The sequence below is a fragment of the Sciurus carolinensis genome, chromosome 4 (genome assembly GCF_902686445.1).
Source record: "Sciurus carolinensis chromosome 4, mSciCar1.2, whole genome shotgun sequence".
Lineage (NCBI taxonomy): Eukaryota > Metazoa > Chordata > Mammalia > Rodentia > Sciuridae > Sciurus > Sciurus carolinensis.
The window spans coordinates 129565838-129586954 of NC_062216.1; the positions used below are offsets into that span (position 1 = coordinate 129565838).

The 21117-nt window shown below is 37.2% G+C and overlaps 1 protein-coding gene across 3 annotated transcripts in view; it reads right to left on the reverse strand.

Moving 5' to 3' along the window:
• The window catches only part of Ptprr (protein tyrosine phosphatase receptor type R), a 257549-nt gene that overhangs the window by 92349 nt on the left and 144083 nt on the right, over positions 1-21117 (reverse strand). For 2 of the 3 annotated variants that reach the window (XM_047551730.1, XM_047551732.1), the window contains 3 exons: positions 17071-17184; positions 14333-14488; positions 7241-7351 (listed from right to left, as the gene is read on the reverse strand). In XM_047551730.1, coding sequence (XP_047407686.1) covers positions 7241-7351; positions 14333-14488; positions 17071-17184 — 381 coding nt within the window. Of the gene's footprint in view, positions 1-7240; positions 7352-7466; positions 7522-14332; positions 14489-17070; positions 17185-21117 lie in introns of those variants that run through there. The other variant, XM_047551733.1, reaches the window with a different exon arrangement.

Here is a 21117-nt window from a genome sequence, read left to right on the forward strand (position 1 = left end):
ATTTATCTTCTACTAAATATACAAATATTGCATATGTGTAATATACATATATTGTCTGTTCTGAGGCCCTATGTATAAATGAAATGTGTTTATCAGGCATTTGTTTGCTTGCTTATACTTGGATTTTGGAGAAACAAATTTCAGTGATGAAAGTGAGAAACCAGTTGTTCCTCAGTTGTTTGGTCAAAAACCAATTGACCTTAGTTGTTCCTGACAGGTCACTTTTACGATCATGTTAGTGTTAAACAAGGTCTAAAGTCCTTCTTGGCTACTCATGAGCTTATGTGTTTGATGAGGAAACTTTGTCACATATTTTACAATCAGTAATCTATTTCATCTCTGGTCAGAGGTCAACTTTCAGCCTGTTTCTGCAGTATGTGTATAATCTGATTTTTACATTTTTAATTAGAAAAAAGCAGAACCTGGAGAATGTATAATGTGTTTAAGACACAGTTTACAATACTCCAAAGATTGGGCTGTCTGAAAAAAAGTGGAAAAAATTGAAGAGGTTAGTGCTTGACAATAGGGCTGTTTTGTCATAGAACTGAGTACTGAGGCAATGGTTCACAACTGCCAGAGATTTTTTTTAGGGGATATTTGGCAAGGTTTGGAGACATTTTTGGTGGTCATATTTGTGGGGAGAGACAGAATCCAAGGGGTGCTACTGGCATCCCATGGTTATAGGCTGATGATGCAGCTAAACACCCTACAATGCCAGGGAAAGACCACACCCACATATCCACCAATAGAATAGTCAGCCCAACATGTCAGTAGTGATGCTGTTGAAAGACCCCGGTGTAAGACATCCTAAAAATTTTATGGTATAACCTCTCCATTACATACACATTTAAGTCCAGACTGGTTGAATGATTCATGGAAGATTGGAAATAATGTCTGGAATCCATGTTTTCTGATTTCCAGGTATGTGACCATTTTAGTCTACTGTTCCAAATTCCCACATCCTTCTTCCTAATCTCTTTCCCAAAGCCTCTGGAAAAGTGAGCCAGAGATTTTTCTCTGCAGAGATTGAGATCTGGAATATACCATACACATAATTTTTCTATGTGAATTTACACTTTGTTTTAAAACTCAACCTGAAGGCTTATCAGAGCAATGACAAATTAAGGTTTTTCTTTCATCTTTTAGAGCTGTGTTTGAAATCTGGGGTGCAGTAAAATTATTTGGTCCATTGAAAAAGGAAAGAACTGGGTGTGGGGATGTACACCTGTAATCCCAGTGAGGCAGGAGGCTTGTGAGTTCAAAGCCAACCTCAGTGATTTAGCCAGGCCCTAAGTAACTTAGTGAGAATGTCTCAAAATAAAATACATAAAAAGGGCTGAGAATGTGACTCAGTGTTTAATCACCCCTGGTTTCAATCCCTGTTACCAAAAACAAAACAAACAAACAAACAAACAAAAAAACAAAAATAAAAAACGATAAAAGAAAAAGAAAGAGAAATAATTATTGAATGATATTGAATGAGAGGAGCTGTAAAAAACTATAGCGAAGGAAAAAATAATGGCAATAATGAGAACCTGAAGAACACAGAAATGGGAGGAAGCTAAAAGAATCCTTTGAAGTTCTTTTGCAGCTTATAATTTTCTTTTTTAAAAATTCCAGAAATAAGTAACACAAAACATTCTGTTTGGATTAAAACATGTTCTAATTTTAAAACGATGTCACCAACTGATATTGTGTGGCATTTGTTCTTTATTGTATTTTACCATTGTTTATGAAGGAGTTTACTCATTCATTTCTCTTAATTTAAAAGACATGCATCAATTACCATACGAATTAATACATTTTAGAGACAGACATTGTGGACACATAGGTAGCACAGGACTCTGTCCTCTAGGAACCCACATGCTTCCTGAAGACAGATGTGTGAAAATTATGTCCCGTACAAGGTACTAAGTACACGCACAGAGGTGTGCCTGTGCATAGATGTGATGTGGCACACAGTTATCTGTTCTGCCTGGTTGGAATGACTCTGAATAAATGCAGGCATTCTCATCTGTTCCTGGGTCCACTTGTAGCTAGAAATAGGTATCTACAGAGTGCAGGACTAAAAGAAACCACAATTTGATTCCTTCATGGAATCACATGGCACCGTGGTAAAGAGCTAGGACTTTTGATCCAGATAGGCTTGGGTGTGAGTTCCAATCTCACCCTCTACCCCTGCCGCTCACATATATATCCACTGTTTTCATTCATTTGTCTGTTTGGTCAAGTCACTTATCTTTTCTGAATTTTGGTTTTCTCATCAGTAAGACTAGGAAGGTAAATTAAATTAAGTGTTTAGTATCATGCAACAAATTTAGGACCAGTAAATGTGCAATACATGGAAGAAGCTGGTTGTTATCATTGTTGCTATTACTATTGCTATCATAAGTAAAAGGATTGTAGTCTTCTTAATAAAAAAAAAAATTGAAAACTAAATTGAGATATATGCCTACTTTGGAAATGGGTCCAAAAGTCATCATTCCAACTGAGATCTAGTTCCATCTCCTTTAATCCCTGGGACTTACACACAACAGATTAGAAAAGTGTGGTTATTTATGTCCACCTTTGACACCAGTTTTTTGGTGTAATGCTCAGGTTACACCTGATGTAGAATTTCCCACCTCATCTACCAGATCATGACTAGAGAAACCCTTTCTATCACATATGGTTGGTTCTTCTGTGGGTCTAACATGCCAGTACTTTTCTGATCCAATCAGCTGTCTTTATATGATTTTTAAAAGTGCTTTCCAGTCATCTGGTCTACATACCTCTTTCTATTTAATATTTATTTCATAAATACTTTTGCACTTTTTAATAAATTCCCAAGTACATTTGAAGGTCTAATTTAGATGATAAATGGTGTTCTTTCTATTATTTGTTCAAGTTGAAAAACTAATTCTTCTCAGTAATAACTTTCCTCCATCTAAAGCAGACTGAATGGATTAGAACTTGCCCACACATTTTTTCTTGGAAAATTGTATTTGTCTATTTGTTGCTCCACCCACTCTGCATTCACATTTGAGAGGTGCTAAATAAGTCACACATTTGAAAATGTCATCCCTGTCTAATTTTATGCCTGGCAACATACATTCTTTTTTAGTATTTTAAGGAAAGTAAACAATATGCCACATTTCAAAAATTTTGCCAAGTCTTATGTTATTGTTATATAGCACATGCAACCTTTCATTTACAGCAATTTACCTATATAATTTCATCATAAAGTCACATGCATTTTATTTCTGTAATATGCAGGAAGACTGGATGCAAATAGCAGCATTTGATCTTTCATGAATGTAATTAATGCCAGAAGGAAATTTTTGAGTTATATTTTTTTCTTGGCCATGGAATCAACAAATGTATGGGAAACAGAATTGGAGTTTATGTTTGAGGATCACAGAAGTATAATACTGTACTTTAGTATAAAAATCATAAGAAGTAGGACTGAGGATATGGTTCAGTGGCAGAGCATTTGTCTAGTATGTGTGAGGCCCTAGTTTCAATCCCCAGTGTAACAAAATATATATGTATATACACACATATACATATATATATACACACACACATATACACACCAAGTGTAACTCTTACTGAAAGATTCAAGTAAAAAAGCTGACTTTAACATTTGCACACTTATAAAGATGAGCTTATTTCAGAAAAGCACATTCCACCTGTCCCTAAATGTGGAACTGTTGAGTCATCTGTGGAAAACTGCACATATGAATGAACATAGAGTCATCTTCAACCTATCAAGTAGTATCTATTCTCTGAGTATCAATTCCACTCTACGTACTGCTGGTTCCTCTGTTGAATTTTAAATGGACCCTTCCATATTAAAATTCCATATTAAAATGAAGAAAATATTTTAAATCCATCATTCTCTTTTTCTTTTGTTCGTGAACTGTCTGCATACAAATAAAAGATGTTTCTTTCTTTTTATTCCCCACCCCTCAACGTGTTCCTCTCCTGCATATGGGAGCACCAATAGCTGAACAGCCAGCCAAAAATCTGAGGCATCAGCCTTAAGTTTTCCCTCTCCCTGAGAATCAGGACTCTGGGGTCCTGTCAGTGCTACCTTCATATGGGTCTCAGTGCTCCACTTCTCTCCATCTCCATCGCTGACCCCTACTCTGGGCCACCCTCATCTTTCTCTTTAGGCTATTGCAGTGGCCTCCAGAAGGACACTCCAGCTTCTGCGCTTCTCTCAGCCTTCTGCTTCAACCCCACTGCACTGGCAGAGGACAAGGTCTTTTAGACACCCACCTCAAGGCTCTGCTGGAAACACTTCCATCCTTCCCTCGAGGCCTGACAGGCTATGCCTACTTTGCCTCAGCACCATCCCACCCCCTGGTCCTCTGCCTAGGAGATCCTTTCCCCACATTTTCACATTTTCAATGTCTCAGGTTGTTCTGTTCTATCATTCACTATACATTATCTCCTCCATGGAAATTAGCACAATTTGATCTATAAAAAAGACTGAGCAGACTTTATGTTTTAGATCAGTTTTTATCTTTTTAGAAAAATTAAGCACAAAGTATATCATCCCATGTACTCCCCACTCTTTGTCCTCTCCAGACAGTTTTCTCTGTCACTGATGTTTTGAATTTGTGTGGTACATTCATTCCAATTGATGAACTCTATTGACATTATTAATTGAAGTCCACGGTGTAGATCACTGTTTGTGCTGTGCTTTCTACAAGTTTTGATGAATCCATGATGTAATGCATTCACCATTATACAATACAGAAGAGTATCATTTAGATTTTCACTGTTCTAAAACCTGCTGTCTTCCACCTAACCATCTCCTGTCTCCCCAACCTTTGGCAACCACTGATCTTTGCCTTTCCCAGAATGTTATGTAGTTGGTGTCATACAGTGTGTTCATTATTTAATTATTTGAAAATCATTAATTATTGTCTGTGTTTCTAGAGCCAAAGGCTTTGGAGAACAGGTTCCTTATTGTCTTGTTCTCCTCTTTGCTCGCAGGGCCAACAACAGGTCCACTGTGGATCCTCTGGCAGAATGGGTCGATGGAATGAATGAATGGATCTACTGACTAACCCAATAGATAGAAATCACCCAAACTTTTAAAACATTCCCTTTTTGATTTGTTCTAATAATGTTGAGACACACTTACCTAAATTTCTGACTTTTCCACTGGTGGCTTGCAAATATCTGGAAAAGAGTTGCCCTTGGTCCTAGGTGGTTGAGGGTGTGGCTGTGGTAGGTCCTTTGGCCACATAAAACCAATGCAGGGATGTAACTGGTCATGTTGGGAACATGGGCAATCCCAAGTTATGACTGCTAGATCTGGAATGTATCTTATATTAATAGCAAGTTTGGCAGTGCCTCTCTCTGCCATTCAGTACTCAAAGGATGCACATAAATCTGCTTCTTAACTTCCTCCTATCCTTGCCTTTGCTCTTCTGAATCTTAACCATTTATTTCCCTTTGACAGTCTCAATTTTTACCACTTTCTACCCCTTTCTATTCTCTATTCCTCCCCTTCCTTCCTTCCTTCCTTCCTTCTTTCCTACCTACCTTCCTTCCTTCTTATTTTCCTTCTTGGTCTTGCACGTGCCAGGCAAGTGCTCTACCACTAAGCTTCATCCCCTGCCCCTCCTCTCCTTTTTCACCTGTAAAGCTGAACAACAACCTAATTGTGACTGACAAGATAGAGAACAGCATTTGAGATTTTCTATGTTGAGGAAAGAAGAATCACATATTTTAAAGTGCAATTAACCTTAACAAGGAACCACACCCTTTTAAATAGTAAGACATGCTTGGAGGTCTCTGCTACAATTTCCATACAACCTTCCCCTTTCTTTCATGAAAATTCTTTTTCCTTAATCTTCACCATTTAAGATATAAAGATCTATTTTAAATCTATTCTTAGATTATTCTTTTGTTTATTGGGTCACAACTTTCAGAAATCTTCTTTCTTAATTCATGATCCATAGAAAACACCTTTGAATTAATTAGGATGTTTTTGCTTCCTGTTTTTTTGTACTGGGAATTGAACCCAGGGGCACATCTCTCCTACCCTATTTTAAGACAGAAGCTTGCTAAATTGCTGAAGCTGGCCTTGAACTTGGGAACTTGTGATCCTTCTGCCTCAGCCTCCCCAAGAGCTGGGATGATAGCCATGTGCCACCAGGTTACTTCCAGGTTTTGAGTTCTAGGAAACAGGCCCATCTTTACCCTATTCAAGGTCTTAATATTCCTCAAACTTAGATCCACTCAGCCTCTGTCTATCTGGACTGAGCTCCAATTTTTCTACCATAAACCCCTTCCCAGCAGGGGGAGCACAAATGAGCAAAATCCACAAAAACACTGGGTGATGCTGCTGATTGTGAATAGAATAAGTAGAATAATGCTTATTTGGGGCCATTTAAGAAGTATAAAAGAAGAATTTTTGAAAAATGTGCAAAATTAAAAAAATAGCACATGGGAAAAAAGATATTAAAACCCATCTATAAACTTCAAATATTATGTCATGTCACAAAATTTTCAAAGAAATAAAAAAATAATTTTCTACTTGAAAGATAACTCTTAACTCTTTCAATAACAAATAGCACTGTGTAATTTAGTGGGTTAGGTTTATTTGGGTTCTAGTTTAAAAAATTAGAAATATGATGTTAAAGTATACACATTGAAACTTATGGAACTATTGAGTATATACTTTTACACTTATATATTCACCTAAAATATTAATTGGTAGAGGTGATTTAGCCTGTGAGGCTATAATCGCCTCTTTTGCATGCCTGGTATTTCATAGAATGCTTTCAAGAGTCTTTAAAAGTAAGGAAATAACTCTGCCTTGGGGAGTTAAGCTTGCCCCAAAGACACATTTCTTCTTTTAAATTTTTCCTGAGTTCCATAAAGATGATATAAAAGGAAGAATAAAGTAAGCCCAAAGTATGCCCATGAGACTTTAATGACTTTGAGGATTTCAGTGACCTCAGTAAATCACCATCTAAAGCTTCATTCTCAGAGTTGATCAAGTTACTAAAAACTTCGGTGCAATTACAGCTCTGTTCTTAAGAAGGTCAGCATCCACACCTCCACAGACTTTGCTTTAGCAATCACTCTGCTGTCACAGAATATGCCCGTTAACTAACAGGATTACAGTCTTGCTTCTTTTCCCAGCCTTTTCAACATTCATTTGAATGGCAATGCATCCAATAATATTAAGCAGTGAACTCAGCATAGCATGAAATATACAAAGAAGCCAACTTACCATCAAACACGTTACTATAATAATAAAGATGCTGAGAAAAATGACAACAGCATAAAATCCTTCTTTGCTCCAGATTTTGTCCGCTTCATGCTGCCCTTGTAAAACATTTTTCTTTAAAAGCAAAACAGAAAGTCCAATGTTAAATGAGAGCTTGAGGAAACTGTGGCGTTCTTATTAAACACTAAAATATTTTTAGCTTTATTCCATTCAGTGTAGTGGAACACACCTACACCCCCTGCTGCCTGTGCTGCTTCTCAAACTGATCTAGACGACAGACAGACGACAGACAGCCACCCTGATACATCAAAAGATTGTGCAGTCTCTGGAACAGGAGCAGGCATGCCCTGCGGTGCATAGCAGGACCTCGCCTTTGGAAAAGTCCCTCGCTGTCTCTCTAGAGCTACCTGATTCTTAGGTAAGAGAGTTCCGTTCCGTGCTAAGGAAACTTGTTTCTGAAGCTTTCCTTACTCTGAGTCCCCTCCCACACATCAACTCCTGGTTTACCCCGGCTTACGTGCAGCGCTGGAACATTGCTTTTACTTTTAAACAAAAGCCAGACAGGTGCAAACAAAAGCTCATGATGCATTCATAAATACAGCAGCACTATCAGGATCACTGTCCCCGCCCCTTATCACATCAGTCCCCCACTCCCCCAAGTGGTGTTTACTTTGTCGAAGCACCATCCCAACTATATAAATTGTTAGGACATTATAATTTATTTAAAGCAACAGGGAAGACAGAAAGTTCAGAGTTATTTGGTAATAAAAGGTAAAATAAATAGGTTTATTTTTATTGCTTTTGCTCCATCCTGTGGGGGTGGAAAAGTAGAGAAGCAGCATGAATAAAATGTGAATGTCTTGTATTTGAAGTTTCCCATTATTTAAAGAAGATAGCACACTGACATAATATCCTCTATAATGAAATTGTTTTATAAAGTAGTGACATTATAGATTTATAGTTAAAGAAACCTCAACTTGAAACCAACTGGTTTGAGATGAGGAAAAACAAAGTCTAAGTTATTTCAAATGATTCCACTCATCTAAATTCAATCTCGTTGAAAGCTGCTTTTTTATTCCCTTAGTCAGGGCGGTTGTCATCCTTGGATATTGTCTACAATGGCTAAGAAAGCCTTGAGTGAAACTTGTTTTCTAGGTGCCTGAACTTTGAAAAAATTTCCAATTGTTCATTACACCTAGAGAAATACATCAAATATTTGTAAACTAAGCAAAATATTTGCCTTGAAAAAAATACTTTATGAGACTTTTTATCTTGGAACTCAATTAAAGCTTGGTGGAAAGATGAGCAAGGTAGAATAGAAAAGATATTTGAGCTTGACTATTATTACAAAAATTATTTGGAGAGAGACATATGCATTGCTTGAAGTAGTAAAGTTTTCATTTTCTTTGCTTATAAAATAGTGATGTGCTCACTGTGATCTTTTTTTACTTTCCAGAGAGATACATAGATATAAGAAATAATTTAGATGCCTATTTTAAAAGTATGTAGATGATAAATTAGTGGAGAATCTGAAATACTTGGTTGATGGCGTGATTAGTAAGTGAGTATCCTGCTGGAAAGAAAATCTTAGGTTCAAGTGATGATTTTCTTTTCTGTTACCTCTGACATCAACCAGATCATTTTTTTATTCTAGTGTCTCTATAAACATAGCTGAAAAGTAACAGAAAAGAAAACTCTTGTAGGAATCAAGTATAAATATGGAAATGAATTTTTTGCAAGCAACTAAATAGCATCCATTGTTTGTTATAAAAGCAAACTAGTTAAGCCTTCAAATAGGCAGCATAAATTGTCAAATTTAAGTATAAGGATCTGAGCTTAAATTCATTCGAAATTTGGATAAAAGTGGTGGTTAGGTGGGTGGAAAAAGATGATGTGTTCCTAACCTGGCTTGGTTTATTCTATTTATTTTTTTTCTGCTATAGTTCTACAACTTCTAAAATATCAATGTGTTCCTTTCTGCTCAAGACAAATCTTGTGCAGGGCTCAGTGGAGCACGCCTGTAATCCCAACTGCTCGAGTCTGAGGCAGTAGAATCTCAAGTTCAAAGTCAGCCTCAGCAATTTAGCAAGGCTCTAAGTAACTCAGTGAGACTCTGTCTCTAAATAAAATACAAAAAAGGACTGGGAATGTGGCTCAGTGGTTGAAGTGCCCCTGGGTTCAAATCCCAGTACAAAAAAAGAAAAAAAAAAAAAAAAAGACAAAGTTCATTTGTTTTCCTTTTTAACTGAAGCTATAATGATGGAAGAATTCTCCTCTACCCTCCCATCCCCCACCTCCAGTTCGAAGGACACATGTTTTGAACTAGAACTTAGTCACAGCATTTTCTTGGTAAATAGATTTCCTTCTGAGTCATGCTACTCCTGCTGAGCACTACTATATTTGTACAGAGATCTGAAAAACTTGATAAGGGCAGGGTAATAAATGGAAAAGTTTGTAGTTAAGATCCCACAAATCAAAAGATTATAACTTACAGAAATCTCCAGTTTAACCTTTGCATTGGGTCAACCTGATGCTTTTATATTTTATCAGGCAGTTGAGGGTTCAGTAATTCACAAACTCCACAGCAGGTCAAATTGATGCCACTGTATCATCTTTATGTTTTATTTCATAGCTACATTGCTTTGGAGTTTAACTTGGTAGCAGGGAAGAAGCTGATGAGTTTCATTATTTAAAATTCGAATAGTTTCCCTAATGGCTACTATCTGTTTAATAATTTGATATATGGGTTAAAAGTTTGTTATGTTCCCCCTCTGCCTCCTCTTTATTTTCTTTCCTTTTACTTTTCCACTTCCTTTCCTTTCCAATCCTGATCCTAAATGCTAGAAAAGATGATACATCTATACAGATGGATAGAGAGACTTTAGGATCTATCTCTCTGGGAGAGATGAAGCACGCAGAATAAGAATGAAATGAAAATGTTATAAGTTATCTGTTTAATTTGACCAACTTAGGCAAATGAATGAGATATATCTGACAATATGGCTTTGTTGGATACATGCCAAACTTCCATTGCATTAGGCGCAAGGTGAACACTTGGTCTGAATGATCAATACATGTTGTCAACATTGATTGTGTATCTCCTGTGCAGGGTATTGCTTGGATCATAATTCTTTTGATTCAACTGCTGGCTAAAGTTCCAAGTTTGAAGGAAAATTAACCAACTCATGATTTATGGTTTATATGTGCATGTTATATATTTTTTTCTCTGTAAATATCCCATGAATGTATCAGGCAGCATATTGGCCTATTATTTAAAGTAGGTAAATTTCTCCTTTGAAATATAAGGCCTGTGAAACTGGAGTAATTTGCAGTTGAATAACGACAAAATTTCTAAATGATTTCAATATTAATGCAAAGCTTATTATTTCAATAGACATTCATTTTCTAAAAACACTTGTAAACAGAGATTAAATAATGAATTTAATTCCATTTCCCCAGAATTTAACTTACTAGGCAAGTGAAGGTCTAGTTTTATCTTTATGGACATCTTACAATAAAATAATACTTAGAAGTCTACAATGTTCTAGGTGTCACATAAAAATAAGTAAAAGAAATAATGTCTTTTTTTCTTAAGAAGATTAGACTGGAAACAAAAACAGGTGAACAAACAAAAGTAATTCTCTATTTAATAATTTTGTTTCCCAAGTGTCATTTCTAAGTTTTTAAAAAAGCATATAAAGAAACAGCAACAACAACAAAAATATCTTTCATGAAAGTTATTAATGTAAATTTAGGAAATAGATGCTTTGAGATATCATTTGTGATATTCTGTTATCAACGTAAAAGGTGAAAAGTCAAAAGATCAAAGTTCTTTTTATTTTGTTAATGAATATGTTACCACAGCCAACTGCATTTTGAGGATTAAAACGTGAAACAATAGGTTGAAACATAAGCTGTTATAACTCATTAACCAAAAGAAGATGGATACAGAGGTAGGGAAACTCAGAGAATACCACTAGCTGACTTTAAACAACTACCCACAAATGTGTTGGCAATAATCAAAGCTCTCTCTGTAGTTCTGAGAATGACTTCCCTCTGCACATACTCAGGGCTGAGTGTTTTGTCTCAGGCTTCAGGTCAAAGGGGAATGACTGGCCAAATATGCTTTCATTCTTCAAGTTCTGAATAGGCCTTGTGACCTAGAGTGGACTAATAGCTCTGATAGGTGCTTAAAGTAATCTCCTCATCAGCTCTGAGCTGGGGGATGTTAGAGGACCCTAAGTATTTGCTTTTATATAGTTATTCCTCCCCCCCGCCCCGCCCCATGAGCAAATCTGGGTGACTTAATAGATTGCTATATTTTTAAAGCCTTCAGAATGGCCTTTAAATTTACAATAAACAGGGAGGAGGTTTATATTATTCTCTAAAAGTTTACATGAAGCAGAATAAATTCATTCAATAGCATTTTTTAAATTTAGAGGAGTTATCCTAGGCAAGAGCTGTGCTAGTCAGGCTGTGAAGGGCCTAAACCGTGAGAATAGGGTTGGTTTGTTGTGCAGAGTAGGTCACTTCAGATTCAGAGGCAGGTGGGGCTGGGAGGGGTCTGGCTGGGTAGTCTCCTGTTGACCCTCTTCTCTGGCTTCTGGGAAGCACAAGGGGGAGTCCTCTTCAAAGTTCCCATGGCATGGGCATAGTGCTGTATTCTGCTTCTCTGTACTTTACTTGCTCCTCAAGAGCATAAAGTCATTGAGAGAAAGAATCACATTATTTATTTGCTTATTTGTCTATTCATCTGCTTTTCTGCCTTTGGATACAACCTAGCACATCATGTGGCTCTTTGTTGATTCAGGTTTTCACTGTGTGCCCTTTGAATGCCAGGCCCTAAGTGCAGGCTCTGAAGACACAGCTATAAGGACATGTCATGTGTTCTCAGGGAACCCACCCCAGAGAGACAGACTTGAAGGTCAAGGGGTTTCTGTTCCAAGTTCAAGGGGAGCACAAGGCAAGACGTGCCCAGGTCTACAAAGGCACAAGGGAAGGCTTTGCTGTCCAAGAGACAGATCTTGCAGAAAGAAAGGTGCATAGAAGAAGCCATGTACCAAACAGCATGGAGGGAGGACAGTATGTGGGGCTCCTGATGTCTCTATGCTTAGATCTGCCGAAACTAAACTAGAAAAGGGTGCTCAACACTGATGGAGTCTGCTACCTGGAGGACCACGTACCGTACTAAGAAATCTAGACTTCTTTCTGAGGTACTTTGGAAGCTAAAGAAGAATCATGAAATTAGGACAGCAAGCCACATTTACATTGACAAAGATCACTCCAGTGGCAAGAAAAAAGCAAAACAAGCATAAAGTCCCCACATGTGTGTTGGGAGAAGAGGGACAGAGAAGGGGGACAAGACTAAATGCAGGAAGATCAGTGGGTAGTGTTGTTACAGTCACCATTCGATGATGACATAGAGTTGACCTTTCTGTTTGTAGTTTCTTCATCTGCAAGTCCAGTCAACCATGGATGGAAAATATTAGGGGAAAATCTGCACCTGTACTTAACCTGTACAGCCTTTTATTGTCATTATTCCCTAAACAATATAGTATAACAACTATTTGTATAGTACTTCTATTACACTAGGTTTTTTAAGTAATCTAGAAATGATTTAAAGTATATGGGAGGATATGCATAGGTTGCATGCAAATACTATGCCATTTTATTTAAGAAATTTGAGCATCCATAGATTTTAGTATCCTGGGGGGACCTGGAATCATTCCTCCAAGGATACCAGGGGAGGGTTGCATGTTCCCACTCTGCCAATCTATTCTTTACTCAAATTATTTTGTTTAGTACCATTCTATGTGAGGATTTCCTCGTATATCTGAAAATTTTAATCTGTATTTCAAGTTTATAAGATAAGGACTCTTACCTATTTTGGCTCTGAAGAAACTGAGACTCAGGCTGACACTATGCAAAGGTTAAATGACCTGCCCAAGGTCATACCCATCTTAAGTGTCACCTTTGGGATTCAAGCTGTCTTGTACCAAAGCTTTTTATATCATACCTATGATATTTGCTGGATGAGAAGCAGTGTGATTTACTGGGAAGAGAAATAGACTTTTTTTTTTTTCTTTTCTGTTTTTGGTACCAGAGATTGAACCCAGGGGTACTTAACCACTGAGCTACATTCACAGCTTTTCTTATTTCTTACTTTGGAACAGGGTCTTGCTAAGTTGCTCAGGCCCTTGCTGAGTTTCTGAGGCTGGCTTTGGACTTGCAATCTTCCTGCCTTAGTTTCCCAAGTCCCTGGGATTAACAGGTGTGTGCCACCGCACCGGGCGTAGGAATAGATGGGAAATCAAGATATCTAGATCTTAAGTGTTGCTTTATACTTTGTTCTGTCATCTCAGGGGAGTCAGTTTCTGTGGATCTTACTTTCTGTATCAGCAAAATGTTCATGTTCTCCTTCAAGGTCAAGTTCTATGATTTTGTGGATCAAATTACATATGTTTAGGATGTCGATCATTCCAGTTTGTGAGAGTGAGATGGAAGACGAGAAGCAGAGAGGAGACTAAATACACTCAGGAGCAAGACAGAGGAGGTGGTAGGGGAAAGTTTTGTAAAGTGTTAAATTTGGAAAATACAATGGAGAAAATATTGACAGAATTTAGGACTGATTTTCTCAGCAAAGGAAAAAAAAAATTTCAACCTAATTCCAAAGTGATCATTTTTCGCAATGAAGGCTGTGAGGACAGGTATATCTGTTGACGAAGAAAGATAAAGATGGTGGTTTTTTGTTTGTTTGTTTGTTTTGGGTTTTTGTGTTGTTTTGACCTCAGTTTCAAAATGTAACTGGTCTTCCTTCTAGACTAAATTTACTGGATAAGTTGAAATAAGTTACAAGGCCGAAAAGATTTCTGAAGAAAGTATCAAAAGTGGAACTTTAATATGAAAATGAATTTCCTTAAGGAACAAACCTAAGCAGTTTGAAGAGCAGAGAATTCTGACCCTTAAGGAAATGTTTTTTTAAGTCAAGTAACACACGATAAACAGCTCTCATCTCTCAAAGTCTTGTGGGACTGGATTACCATATCATGCTTAGTGTACAAATTTTTAAATGAAACATTCCATGCAATGCCATACCTCAGGGGAGACTTCTGTGATTCCAAATTGGGATAAGCTTTGATGTAAAACATTGATGTTAAGTGAACGTAACACTTCTTTAGAGGGCAGAGCGTCAGAAATTCCTGCTTTTCGGTTTATGGGAGACACAAATAGTTCAACACTGTTCTTCTTTTCCTAGTAAAAGCAGATTATTTGTATGTGTTATAGACATTTTAAGCAATGTTGTATAATATTTTCTTTTAGAAACATTGTAGAAAATCAGAACCCTGGAATCCATAAAGTCATCTTGGAGTTCACATTGGTTTGTTATTCTCTGATGGAGTTAATATTACCAGTCCGACACCTAAATTCTTTAAATGATCTCCTTTCAGTTAGCTGGCTCTCCAAGATTTAGAATTTTGTATTTCATTGGATGTTGGTTTATTTTCCATTCCATATTTTTATTTTTGGACTATGTTGTTCAGATGTTCCTGAGTAGTTACATTTAAAGAATAGTTTTAAAATCAAATGAATTAAATAGAACCTGATGTAATAGCACCAGTGGACACCACTATTCTCTATGCCTTCCTTGTGACTTTATGAAGGTTCAGGCCGGACTAGCCAAGGTTACTGATGCTAAATGAAGTCCCTTCACTGACTCTGTCCACCTCAGACGTCATATTTTTAAAGTCTACTCTTTGGTAGAAATGCATATGTTTTGCAGTGGTATGCTACTTTTCCTATTAATAGTACCTTGTTAACATAAATGGAGACAGATTTCCTACCATAAATGGCTCATATGCCACATACACACAAAAAAACAAACACCAGACAAAAAATACCATTGACATGAAAGTATTCTCTTTTACAACTTATACAATGCAATTATAAAAAGAAATTATTGCTAGTCTTTTCTTTTTGACAGAGTTCTCTTATGCTAGAAAATGTTCTTTAATGCAATTTATCAGAAGTTCACCCATGTATAAAATGAAGTATTGATGTACTCCTAGCAATCCAGAGAAAGCTTCTGTGTTTGTAAGAGCAACAGACAATGACAATCAGTATTTATACTGATGTGAAATGTGCTTATGATAATTTATTATATAGTTTATGACCTAATAACAACAATAGAAGGATTGAACATTGTTTTATGCCTGGCATGCTCCTGTGTACTTTAAATCTCTTATTTCATTAGAACAGTCCCAGGAGATGGGAATTATGGTTATCTCCATTTCACAAACATGAGTGGTTTGCCCATGGTTATGTCTGGGGCAGCCATGCTAGCAATGGAGTGTGGTTCTGCCTGTCTGTCTCCAAAGCACATGCTCTTCATCATCCTGCTCTGCTGCCTTAGGTATTGTAACTCTGCCCACTATAATAACTACTTTTAACAATGCTACTAACATTCTCCAAGGATATGTAGATCCTTTTCTAGGTGTGGCAAACCCCTCTTTCATCCCTGCAAACAGCTATTATGTTCATTAAGTCTATATGCATAAAAGTATATCTTAGATACTTATGTGTGCACATGTGTGTCTCTGTGTGTGTGTGTATGTAAAAAATCTAGATCTAGATAAGATTTCTGTAATATCTAAATCTTCTCATTTGAGCAAGATAAGCCCTGGACATAATAACCTACTTTATTCTTAAAGGAAATTATAAAGTGTTGTTTGTCCTCTTCTCTGAAACTGAGATGAAACTTTTTACTATTTTACAAAGTTTATTTAGTCTCAGAAAATCATTAGCACACAGAATAAAACCTTTTCTGGGGAATGAAACAACTTGTCCTCCAACATGCTGAAAAACGAAAAGAAACATAAATCTAAACCAAAATGAAAAGCAGATTCTATCCATAGCTGGGAATGCAGATGTGGAGACAGTGGAAGGCTGAGCTCAAGTAGGAACAAGGCAATTAAAGGCAGAGAGAATGTTTATAGTCCTTGCTTAGATTCCTAATGCAGTGGAAATGAAAAACAATACAAAAATTCCAAGGTTCCTTTTCCTGTGAACCTTAGGTGATTAGATTTTATGAAGAAAAATATCATCTGATCTGAATTTTCCCCCTCCCCTTTTTTCCTTTGCACCTCCAAGTGCAGATGGGAACATTTAATTGGATGATACTGGATGACATCCAGGTTCCCAAACAATAAGGAAGGTACAAAAAAATGGATATGGGTGATTGACAATTAGGTCTAAAGTGGGGTCTCTGCAATAAATTTCTTGGGTTTACCTATCCCCACTTCAGATACCCATCCAAATTTTCTCTTGACTTTTCTGGACTATCAATTCTTGCATTCCACTTGGGCTGCTGTCTGCAGGGATTAGGTCTTTATTCAAAGTCCTCTGCTTCTGCATTCTTTGTCCATCATTCTATTGATATACTAGAAGGAGGTGTTAATTGATACTGTCTTGATACAGAAGGTTCTACTCTGATCGGGAATATTTGAGGAATAGTGTTAAGTTAGCAAGGCAAGTTTTGGGGGCCCTTTATTCATATCTACTATGACAGAGTTTACAAACTTTTCCTGAAAAGGACCAGATAGTAAATAATTTAGGCTTCATGGGCTAAACACTAAATTGCAATTATTCTAATCTGATGCTGTACGTATGAAAGCAGCCACAGTCAATGAGTGCTCCACTCAAAGTCAATGAAACTTTGTTTATAAAAATAGGTAGTGTGCAGGATTTGGTTCATGAGTTATTAGAACTATAGCATAAGCATTTCCATGACATAAGAAACAGCTTGCATTTTGGGAATGTGGGAGTAGGTATCTTACAATGAGACGGTTGATGTGCACTTGCTGGGGTAAAAGCCCTAAAGCTGCAGCCACTCCTTGTCGGAATATCCGAAGCAGGGTTATGTTTAGCTTGTTTACATCCATTTGCAGTGTCTGGAAAAGAGAGAAAAAAATTTCAAATTTTAGTAAGTTTTTGGTTCAGTTCCTGACATTGACAGTCGGTTCCTGACTGATGACTGAACACAGCAATTTCTGTGACTGATAAGTTCACACTCTGGGTGCTTTATTGAATTTTTGTGGAAAGAAAGCTGTATGGACATTTTTTGTGAATTTTAATTATGTAATAATGCAATTTGTCTAATTATTTTAAAAAACACAAATAAATGGACAACTCATAAAGAATTTCATGGCAACATGTCTTGGATTTATTTTGCTTTTGTTCAAGTCCAGATGGAATCTGCAGCCAAGTATATTTCAGCTATCCAAGCTGAAGGGCATATTTAATCTGTGTTCGGTCACAGAGACAAAGATGCTGTGTAAGTTCTATAAAGCCTGAGTTGGCAGTTTCTGTATATAGTGATCTGCTGCTGGTGCAAGGCAAACAAATGAAGCGCAATAATGATTTTCAAACTCTTAGAAAGCTCAGGGTACTGATGATTTGGTCCCAGGTAAATAATTCATATTCAATGTTTGAGCAAACAATTTTCAGGTTTGCTTTGGAAAAATGTCTAAATGTTAAAAATTTCCTAAAATACAAATCAAATTGTGATATTATTTAAAATCGCCTTAATTTATGTCATGAGTACTATGAGTATTATTACCATGATACGGTTCACTGTGTATTTTCAAGAATGCACCTTAATTTGTGATAGATACTTGCCAGGTAGGCAAACCAAATCTCTATGCATTTCTTATGTCCTTATAATGCTTAATCCACTGATTTGACCATAGTAGGTTATCAATAACTGTTGGATGCTGCAATATCACATCTTCTACAAAATGGGGCAAACTTCTAAGTACACACTTCTCTGATAAAGAACTGGCTTACAAGTGCAACCTACTATAGAGTAGGAACTCTTAAACTGAGCCTTCGCCCAAGTTGCTGTAAAAGGAAAATGATACTGCTTTGAGAACTTATAGTCTTGTTCAAGGAAATAATATACCTTCTATACATAAAGTTGGTACAAAACAAGTTACTGGAGACTGGACCAAATGCTCAATGCTACAGGAGCCTCAGGTACTTTGGGAAGGCAAAATAGAATGGTTCTGGTCAAGATGGAAGGCTCTGCTAACTATTCAGACTGCATCCTCCTGAGGATCTGATAATGTTTGCATAGGGGCAGGGACCCTGGGGCTTGGTCATGGTAGGGAGCTGGAACTGAACTCCTTGCAAAAAATTGAGACCTAGAAAAAAGGGCAGAATCATCAAAAAACCATTCCTAACAGCCCAAGAGGCAACAATTTGCTTCTAGGGAAGGGAAAAGGAGAATTATTTTGGTGGTAGTTTGAAAAGCTATGTCAACACTGGAAGTGATATTTTAAAAATATATTTATTTTTATTATATTTCAAGTAAAACAACAGAAATTTATTGTCTCAGTTCTAAAGGCAAGAAATCCGAATCAAGGTATCTGTTGGATCATGTTCCCTTTTAAATCTGTAGTGGGGAACCTTCCCTTGGGTCTTTAGCTTCTGTTATCAACCAGCAGTTCTTGGTATTGTGTGACTTGAAGATGCACCACTCCAATCTCTGCCACTGTCATCACATGGAATCTTCTCCCTGTGTATCTGCATGCTATCTTCCTTCTGTGGTTGTCTGTGCTCATATTTTCCCTTTTTATAAGGCTCCTGGTCATACTGAATTAGGAACCCAACCTACCCCAGTAAGACTTCATTTAAACTAGTTACACCTGCAACAACACTATTTCCAAATGAGGTCCCATCTTCAGGTATCTGGGAGTTAGAAATCCAACATATGAATTTTTTTAATAACTTTATTTTGTGTTTATTTCTCTCTATGGTGCTGAGCATTGAACCCAGTGCCTCATACATGTTAGGCAAGCACTGTGCCACTGAGCCACAACCCCAGCCCCAAACATCTGAGTTTTGAGGGGACATGATTAACACCAAACAAGAAGAAAGTTAGAAATCTGAGAAAAGACACTGTTAACATATAGACAGAGAAATGACTAAGGACTTCAAAAATTTCGCATGTTTTCCTTCAAGTTCTGAGTTAATACACGTTGGAGGTTCATGTGCATCCCTTGGTAGGAAGTCAGGTAGGTGTGATAGAAGTATCTCAGTTTCAACTGTGGATTGGGGTATGGAGCTTATTGTGGGTAAAGGTAGTGACAATGTCTAGGTGAGCCCAAAGGAGGGCTAGAAGAATCTACCCACAAGTTGAAAGGGACCTTCTGTTCTAGATTCACTTCCCCACACAAAACAGCAGTTTCTACTGGACTTGGGCAAGGTGACTTCTGTCTCAATAATATGTGATCCTCTTCTTTCAGAGAGTAATATTTTTTATTAAATAAAAATCATCTATGGTACACAAGTGGTTGCCCTATTATTCTTTGCACTTTTCTACAGCCTAAAATGTTTCCAACATATAATATCATAATTTAATGCAGAAAGCAAAACTTGAGCTAAAACTTAAGGACCAGTAGGATTTGGAAATGCAATGATGAGGAAAAACAGTATTATGGTTTTAAGCATGATTTATTATCTACCTGGGAAACCCAGGTTAGTCAGTCAGTTGGTGGCTCTGAGAATCAGAGGCGTCCTTGCCTGGAGTAGTTGCTTTCTACTCTGCCAGCCTGTAGAAGCTATAAGAGACTGTCTATTCCCTTTCCTCTGGGAGAGCAAAGAAGGTTCATCAAATGGATTTCCTAAAACATCGAGGACTGCCACTTCTGGCTTACCACCAGTGTTTGTCAGGCAGGGTGAGTAGGCAGGCAATGTCCTAGATCCCCAGGGACAGGATTGGTAGCCAACAGTCTATGCTGGGATCTGAGAGTCAAGGGGGTTGTGTATACACTTGAGAACTTAATTCCCAGGGTCATGATTAACTGAGGTTTGTAACTGTGGAAACAGTATTAAAGTCTCTAGCTGTAAAGGTAAATGGGAAGTGAAATAGGAACTCAAGATTAAAAATCAATCAAAAAGGCAACTTTTCAAGAAGGTAAATGCTGTGCATTTGAAACAAAAATTTGGACTACCCAACTAAAGTGGAGTTGAAGTAATTAGTTGAAATTGAAATCATCTGGCTTGTTACTCGAAAAATATTTGAATAATTTGCCTCAGTTCTCTGCTTGCCTGTGAAAAGCTGGATTGAGTCTATGGAACATGCCCGAATTTTTGACTATTCTACCACGAAATAGAAATGCTAAAATATAATGCACACAGATACATGTGTGTTTGAGGGGCTAATAAGTGCCAGATATTATACATAAGTGCAATTTAGGAAAAAGAAAGGAATCTGGAAAAAAATGAGTTTTATTTCATATATGATTACTTGGAGTTAATGGATGTATGCTATCTACTTCTTGAAAGTTAGAAACGCGCATCTCCTCCTTATCCTATTACATGAAATCACAATTGTAGAATACAAATTCCCAAGGAAATAGTAAGGTCACAGCTTTAAAGTTACCATACAACTGTGCAAGATATATTTTAGTCTGAATCCTAGACCCATTTGATCATTTCTATCATTAAATACAAATGATTTAAGATTTTAATTTCAAAGAAATTAAAATGTTCTTTCCAAATGCAAATGCTAAGCCATTTTACAATAGCAAATAATGCAAATGGAGTCACAAACACTCAGAGTTAGTTATAGTTTGGATATTGGAATGTCCCCCAAAGGCCCATGTGCCGAAGGCTTAGTCCCCAGCCATGACACTATAGGGAGGTGGTAAAACCTTAAAGAGGTAGGGCCTAGTAAGAGAAAGTTAGGTTATAGGGAGACCTTGGAGGGGATACTGGAATGCTGGCCTCTTTGTGTCTCTTTTTTGCCTCCTGGCTACCATGTGGTGAGCAGGTTCTTCTGCCATATGCTCCTGCCATGATGTGCTGCCTTGCCACCCGCC